Source organism: Nuphar pumila, chromosome 3 (genome assembly GCF_984573655.1).
Source record: "Nuphar pumila chromosome 3, dmNupPumi1.hap1.1, whole genome shotgun sequence".
In the NCBI taxonomy this organism is placed as follows: Eukaryota; Viridiplantae; Streptophyta; class Magnoliopsida; order Nymphaeales; family Nymphaeaceae; genus Nuphar; species Nuphar pumila.
Window position 1 is genome coordinate 12,400,442 of NC_143251.1, and position 8,052 is coordinate 12,408,493.

At 43.0% G+C, this 8,052-nt stretch overlaps 2 protein-coding genes across 2 annotated transcripts; one reads left to right on the forward strand and one right to left on the reverse strand.

Moving 5' to 3' along the window:
- Positions 1–652: 652 nt before the first annotated feature.
- LOC149841996 (uncharacterized) lies at positions 653–4,319 on the forward strand. Its single transcript, XM_090000565.1, has 4 exons — positions 653–836; positions 913–1,012; positions 2,348–2,447; positions 4,074–4,319. Exons 1-4 carry the CDS (start codon positions 653–655, stop codon positions 4,158–4,160), a joined length of 471 nt encoding a protein of 156 aa, XP_089856691.1. The 3' UTR covers positions 4,161–4,319.
- Positions 4,320–5,795: 1,476 nt separating this feature from the next.
- Positions 5,796–6,754, reverse strand: PDE334 (ATPase, F0 complex, subunit B/B', bacterial/chloroplast). The gene has a single exon (XM_089998826.1). The coding sequence runs from the start codon at positions 6,584–6,586 to the stop codon at positions 5,939–5,941; it is 648 nt and encodes a 215-aa protein (XP_089854952.1). The 5' UTR covers positions 6,587–6,754; the 3' UTR covers positions 5,796–5,938.
- Positions 6,755–8,052: the final 1,298 nt, after the last annotated feature.

An 8,052-nucleotide genomic window follows, 5' to 3' on the forward strand; every position in this document is an offset into this window, starting at 1 on the left:
CATGAGAAACACATAGAATGTGTGTTTTTCATCCAAAGTAAATATGAAACATATGAAGAAAAAAAATAAAGGATAATTATCCTGTTAATATTGAGATATTTTCAAATATTCCCAAAATATCACAACCAATTTCATTATTATATTAAAAGAATTCTCAGATTCTAAATCAGTCCAAGAAACTCACAGATAAGGGAAGATCACAAGACTCCCGGCTGGTTCTGTTGGGGTTGCCCAACGCGTCCGTACACGAAGCCGTTAGAGCGAACCCCAAAATTTCAAATTTATATCCCACTGGCACCGACTCACAAGGAACGCCCGCATATGGTTCTCCTCCTCCTCCTCAACCCCAACTTCTACCTCTGGCCCCAACTGGCCCTCTCAAACCGTAACCCTAATTTGCAAAACAAAGAAAAAGATAGAACTCAACGCTCTCTCACTCACTCTCTCTCGCAACCTCACCACGAGGAGTTCCCCTCCGTGGGGAATCTGGTGTCACCCTTCCTACCTCGGGGTCGATCCCCTTCTTCTTGACCATGCTCTCCTTTGTATAAAGTTTTGTTGGGGGTGGGGGAGGATGGAAGCCCATCTCTCCTCCATCATCCTCTGAGGCTGCTGCGAAGACGGTAGAATTGGGGGTTTCCAAAACGGCATTATGCCTTGCATATTCCTTAAGGACGCTTCACTTGAGAGGGAAATCGTCGGCGACGAATGGCTGGCCGTGCAGGACGTCGTTGGTGTTGGTGTCGCTCACCACCACGGCAGGAGTTTTTCCTATAACAAGCTCCCGGAGCAACTCCTGAGGCTCTCTGTCTTGAAATTAGATGGGGGCTGCTTTGGTAAGAATTTTGGGGGTTCCCTGTTTCGGCAGGAATTCGGGGCTTTTGTGGGTTTTCTTTAAGGTTTTTTTTTCAGATGTGCAAGTTGCTAGGACGGCTTCAATCGCGGAACTCAAGCAAGCTGTGGAGGCTGTGTTCAGTCAATCGTCCAAAGAGGGGCAAAACAAGATTTCTTGGTACGAGCATTGCTTTGTCGATTCCGGTTTTTTTCTCCATTGATCAATCTGTTAATCTAATTGCCAAATCTTGGTTTAAGTATAATCAGTCTTTCTTTCTGAAAAATCTGCAATGCACAGGCGTTTGAGGGGAGGAAAAAAAACAGAAACACCGCTCGTGATTTATGTTAGGAAAGTTTTAAATTATTAATGGTTACTATCAAAAGTGTTTTGAAAAGTTTAGTCCCATATCTAAGAGAGAAAAGCTTTTCAAGAGGTTTAAATAGAGAGTTTGTAATCTATTCTTTACTTTGATAAGCCTTGAGTATTTAGGTGGATTGCGGACGTTGCTGCGCATCGTGCAGCAACGGACGCGCCGTTCGCGCACGCGTGCGTGCGCTTGAGGCGCTTGAGGCGCAATGTGGCGTTTTGATGGCGCACTTATCCATTTTGATTTTTCGGTTTTGAGACATCTGGCCGTTTGAAAGGTTTTAATAGCATTTATATTGAGTTTAAGGCGCTTTGTGATTGTTGGACGGTTTTGGAGGCCTTTGATTGACAGTCAAAGGTGGGTGACCGTTCAGGTACCTTTCATCCTATTTTCAAACTGTCAGATTTATGGCCTTTAATCTCATTTATCGCAAAACGTTTTGGCCTCTCTAAAAGGTTATAAATATCTTCTATCTTCGTCTTTTGGATATTAGAATTTCTGACTCTCCAGTTTTCTCCTTTCTTTCTTCTCGGTTTGGCTTGCAGAGTTCATGTGTGGGAGAGGTCATCTGTTCTTGCGAAGCAGTGACTCTCTTGAGGTTCAAGCCTAGTTGTATCCTGGGAACTCAGTCGTAACAAAACCCTTTTTCGCATCTTCGGAATTTCCGGAGTGGGGCGATTGAAGTTCTAAAGATAACGATCTTAAGAACGTGCCTCTAGGCTTGAATTCTCTTTTCTGAAATCCTGTTTTCACTAGGTTGGTACAACAATTTATTTGCTACAAAGCTTCTCCAATTATAGAGCAATACATTCACACAAGAGTTTCATATATTAGAATGGCGTGAAACTTACCATTACCATAGAAATGGAAAAAAATTATCATGGTATTGTAAAACAGGAATTATAGAATGATCCTTTGCTACTTAATCAATTAGCTGCTATAATGGTCGCATCATCAATGTACATTCTTTCAGGTCAGATAAATGGTAAACCACCTTGTAGGAATGAATGAAAAATAGTGGCAGACATACACTAAGAGGAGCATTTGTGGTTTGGAAGAAGAGATGAGGAAAATGTAGATTCTTTGCGTGTTAGTTTTGCAACTTGCATCATATTGCTATGGCTTGAAAGTCTTGGTGGTTGTAGGTCTCATGTCTGGGGGCATTTCTGCCTATGCTATCGGGGTTACAAGCTAGTTAACGACAAAGAGTCTCTTCGTACCTTTGGAATCAAGGATGGGGATCAGGTATACATCAACTACTCAAGTAATTATGTCATGCTTGGATGATGATTTTCATGAAAAGCCTTTTAGAAAATCTTGCACAATTGATCATTTCTTTAACTTTTGCATTATGGTTAGACAAATATAACAGCTTAGGCTGCCCTTTTTTATTTCCTTCTCTTTTTTTTTCTCTTTGGGAGCTAATGTGATTTGAAAGATATCCTTAATAATGATAGAAGGAGCATTCATCCATGAATCATGATACATGAAGCTTTACCTGCTTTAGGCAGCCCACTTGAAGTGCCGAGACAAGATCCTTTTTCCTAATGATCACATTCACCAGATAATGTTTCCCCAACAGAATCATCCACATTATAAGACAACTAAGGAATCGTTGGTTCTGGAGATTTGCTATCCTAAGAATGTTTTTTTTCTTCTCCCTAGTGAAGTAGAAAGTAGGTGCAAAAAGAATGTGCAGGCAATGAGCAACAGCCCAATGCTTGTCAACAAAAACAAACCCACAGTTTCATACATTCTTTTGTGTGTGAAAGTAATATTACTGACACCATCTTATTCTTAAACTGTCTCAGTTCTTACCATCCAAAGTCCAACCACAAAGTTGCGCTAACATCTCTCTAGTTTTGACAATTTTCTTCACCTTCAGGGACCACCAAATAAGTAATGCTCCACCTCCAACATTTATGAGATTGCCATACTTTTAGCATTTTCTTTGGACATGATTTGGTTCTTCTTCTTGGACATCAAGCCCACTCCCATATCATCCTACTTCAGGCACAATTTTCCTCATGGTTACGTTAAGACCAATAGTGATGTTAATGCCAAACTCTTCCTTAACCCCCTTTATGGAAGGAAGTATGCATTTCTTTCCCAATGTGCGAAATACTTTCTGTGCCAGACAAGCAGACACTACTTGCCTCTACAATATTTAATCCTTATTGTTTTCCACTTGTCATATCAGCTTTCAACCCTTAATGTCTTTGCTTCATGACTTAAATGTGTCCAATGCAACCTGGACGCACTAGAGAAGCACAAGCTTCTCATGAAAGAACTAGAATGGGAAAATTATTTGTTTTGAGCAACAATCTCAATTTTGCACCCTGAGAAATATAAAAGCATCTTATCAAATCAATTCCTTCTCAAAAACAAAAGAGAGAAACATAAAAGCATTTTTTGGCCAATTTTCACTGCAATATACTACAGGAATGAATTTAAGGTATATGTTATGATATCAGGTCATCTCATACACATTATAGTTCACTAGTTCACCTGACTTGTGCACAAGCTTGGTGTCCTAGATTTTGAACTTGACTAATGCTTATAATGACCTTTTTCCTTTTGATAGGCAAGCTGGGGAGCAACCCCAGGGGGATTCGAATCTGAGACCACTCGGTTATAATAACCATCCAACTATCTCATGCAAACCCCTCTTATACTGACCTTTTTATTCTGCGAGAAAGTACTAACCATTTTAAAGTTATCAGAATAAATTCAACCACATTTGGTGGTGCAAGATAGATAGACCATTTTAAAATTTGAATGCCGATAACAAGTAAATGTATTCTTAGATGTTAACCTGTTTTCCAATGTCTTTGTTACCTAACCTAGGTATTTCTTTTCATGGGCATGCAGCTTGATTTCATAAGGCATTTATCCATTCATCATTCTCCAAGGGATCGGGCTAAAAATCATGCCACAGATCATGGGCAACGCATGTAAGTACTCCCACTAGTCTTTCTTCAAAGAAGTGACTGTACCAATATTATGCTTATTAATTTGACAAGGAATCAACGTTGTCAATACCAGGTCATCAGCAGGACCAGGTGATGAAGGAAAGATTGAAGATGATCAACCCCATGAAAAAAATTATGAAGATAACCATAGTGATGATATCATAAGGCGGACTGAATTTAAGTTAGCCGGCTTTTTAAAGGGGTGGCTATATTCGAGACTGTGGTTTGTGAGGCGAATGAGATCAGCACGCAAGGCACATCTTCACAGGACAGCAGGCAAAAAAAGTTTAATGGATGATGGATCAATGACGAGATTTGCACGGTTTCAGAATAGTCCCTAGTTTCTGTAACGGAAGAGATGCCAATGATAAGATCATTGCTTTGCATATAATGCACAGAAAATCTAAATTTTGCACAAACCTGCGGCTTGTGGGCTGAACTGATTCCTATTGTTGCTAAATATCGATTACCTTTTCTCCCACTGACATTATGTAAATTATGGTCCACATTTTCCAATCTATAACTTGTAATAAAGCAATTTGAAGATTGTGATGAATTCATGAGATACTACTACATCTACGTGAAGCCTGGGACTTTTACTTTTAGATAAGGAAGCCTGAAATACAGTTGAGGGGTAAACACTTTGCTGATATTGAAAGGGGGAAACACTTTTCTGATATTAAAAGAAGGCATCTGCACTATATCAATTAAAATGAAAGGATTCCAGTTCATTTTCCAAGCTTGCCAACATGAAGAATCTACAATGATCAACATCTACAGGATTAAAAGGGGCACTTGTTTAATAGGTTGAGTCTAGAGAACTAACACGAAGGAAGACCGTTCATGAATAATGTTAAGCCATTGGCACAGAACATGCTCTCTCTCTCTCTCTCTCTCTCTCTCTCTCTCTCTCTTTGTGTGTGTGTGACAGCATGGATATAAATTTTTATATTTCTTGTGGGGATCTTACCAATCGTTTGTGTAGGCATAGATTATAGGCACATCCCTCAGTCGATAAATGTGGGACGCCATCTCTAGCCCCATAGTTTATACCTTAATTTTCTTAAAAAGGTAAAGAAGATCAAATACTTACTCCCACCAAAAACTACATCAATAGATTCCATGATCAATGCCCAAACTGTTCCACACCGTATTCATTTACCTCTTCAATTGAATTAATGTGAAAATAACAGCACTTTTTTTTTTCAAAACAAAAGCATAATTTAGAATCCCATCTCTAGGCCCATAAAATGCGTCCACGTAATGTGCATTCATTCCCTCCCTTCAGCTCATTAATAAAACCTGTATAACTCCCATTCCTCACGGGAACCAGGGGGGAGAAAAACAAAAGCAGCAAAAAATCCAATGATTCCAAACTAGACACCATCCAACCTTTACCAGCAAACATTAGATAAACTGGCAATTGGTAGACAACTTACAACAAATCATCAAGAACTAAAATTTCGCATTCCTCCTCTGTAATTCCCCTTGAATTGCATCAATTGGGATCAACAAATTGCATCGTTTTTCTTTCACCATACGGAAAAGGAGATGGAAATTTCCAACACCCCATTTACACAAAACCAGCTAAGAAAAGAAAGGCTAATCGGAAAAAAGAAAAGAAACAACCACATTCGAATGCGCATTTATATTCATCACCACCATCACTTTCTACAGTGCCATTTTTACTAATTCAACAGAAAACGATCAACAAGTAAAGAAAGGAGAATAGTTACTGAAAAATAGGTACAGACGGAGGAGGGCTTAGAGAGGGAGGACCTTCTTGACGATCTCGTCGCTGAGGGCGGCGATCTGAGAGTCGAGGCTGCGGATGGTCTCCTCCTTCTGCCGCTCGAGGTTCTCGAGGGCGGCGGCCAGCTCGGCCTCGACCTTCTTGCGGCCCTCGGCGAGCTTCGCCTCCACCTCGACGGAGACCTCCTTCTTCATCTGGTTGAGGGCGGCGGAGATCTCGGCGCGGGCGGCCTTAATGACGGCGACGGCCTGGTCCTCGAGCTGCTTCACCTCCCCGGAGGTGTCCTTGACGCTGTTGAGCTTCTCCCTGATGGCCGCGTCCCTCTCGTCCATGAAGCTCCCCAGCGGCGTGAAGTAGATCTTGTCCAGCGCGAACATCAGCACCAGGAACTCCGCCGCGATGATCGGCAGAGTCAGGTTGAAGTCGAAGAGCTTCGCCTTCTCTATCTCCGCTGCGATAGCCGGCGCAACCGCCGACGACGCCGAGAGCGCGGCCACCGAGACCGACACCGCCGCGGATCTCAGCCGCGAATGGCTGAGAAGGCGCCGGACCGCGTCCTGGGGCGCGTGAAGGAGGGTGGCTGGGGCTTGGGTTGAGGGCTTGGGTTTCTGAGGGAGGGTGGTGGGGGTGGGGATCTTAGCCATGAAGATGCTAGCCATGCCTTCTTCTTCTTCTTCTCCTCCTCCTAAGGTTTTCTTAGGGTATTCTCCCTCTCTGTAACTCTAGGATTAGGGCTTTACCCCTCTGGCCTTCTTTCTTCTTCTTCTTCCTTCTTTCTGGCGAGAGGGAGAGGAGGAGGAAGAAAGAGATGATGGAATCTTATCCGTTCATCTTCTGTTCTGTGCCACACATTGTTTAGCGGGAATAGCAGCCGTTGGCTTCCACGTGTGGCTGTAGTGATCATATTCCTGTTACAGATGTTTGGACCTTTGGCGACGATCCATATTAGGCCGACCCGTTTCCTAATTGCTGGTTTCGAGTTCGGGTTTTGTTGGATCAAAACAAAGAAACCTCAAACCCAGATCCCTATGTATAAAATACTCAGGTCAAGACGGGTCGGTTCAGGTACCCAGAAAAAAATAATAACCCAAAACCGACATGCATACTACTCGAGTTGGGTTCTTGTGGACCCAAATAATATTTGGATCAGCATTTTTTTATGTCGATACTTAGGCATTCTGGCTCGGATCTGGTCGGGTACCTGATACAAACTCGAATCAATTGAACACCCTAATGCGATCCTGAAAGCTATGTTACAAGGAGTCAGGACGCAGGTAAAAGGGCATGACACGTGCCATTTTTTTGCAATTTTCCATTCAAAATAGTATATAGAGGGATACGAGGACAAGTTGAAGAATCCATGTGACGTGTCTGGGAAACTCGGTCTCAACACTTATGAGTTAGCCAATTTGGTTGACAGACGCGCACGCACGTATAGAGATGGAGGCTATTAGATAATCTATGTGATCAACACTAAGGGAGCGTTTGAATCGCAGACAGCGCTGGACAGGACGGTGTGTCCTGTTCTGTACTGTTTGAAAACGTTCCATGATGCACTGTTCAGCGCTGTCCACGCACCATTAAAAAAACTTTCTTTACTGTTCCTGTCCGTCCATGACTGTTTTTTTTTTTGGGGGGGGGGGGGGGGGGGCACAGAACAGAGGCGGACTTTGTTTGGGATGCACCAAATCAGTGTCCTTGCATCCAGCATTCGTGTGTAGGGATGGCAGTGGACCGGGGGAAAACGGGGCCCTGCCCTACCTTGTCTCGTTTGGACCGAGAATGGAGGACATGAAACAAGGATAAAGGTTAAAATCAAAACCTGTGCGGGGATGGACTTACGCTTTTCCTACCCCGTTCTCGATCCCCGCCTTGCCCCACCCCACCCCACCCCATCTCTTCTATGATCCTTCTTTAGAGATGACAGCAGACCAAGGAGAAATGGGGCCCCACCCCATCTCGTACCGTTTGAACCGGGGATGGAGGACATGAAACGGGGATGGAGACCGAGATTGAGGTTAAAATCAAAACCCGTGCAGGAATGGAAGGTAGGATTTTGAGAAGGGGTGAGGGTGGAGACCTTGTCCTCTGCCCCCGCCCCAGTCCACTGCTATCCCTAATCGTG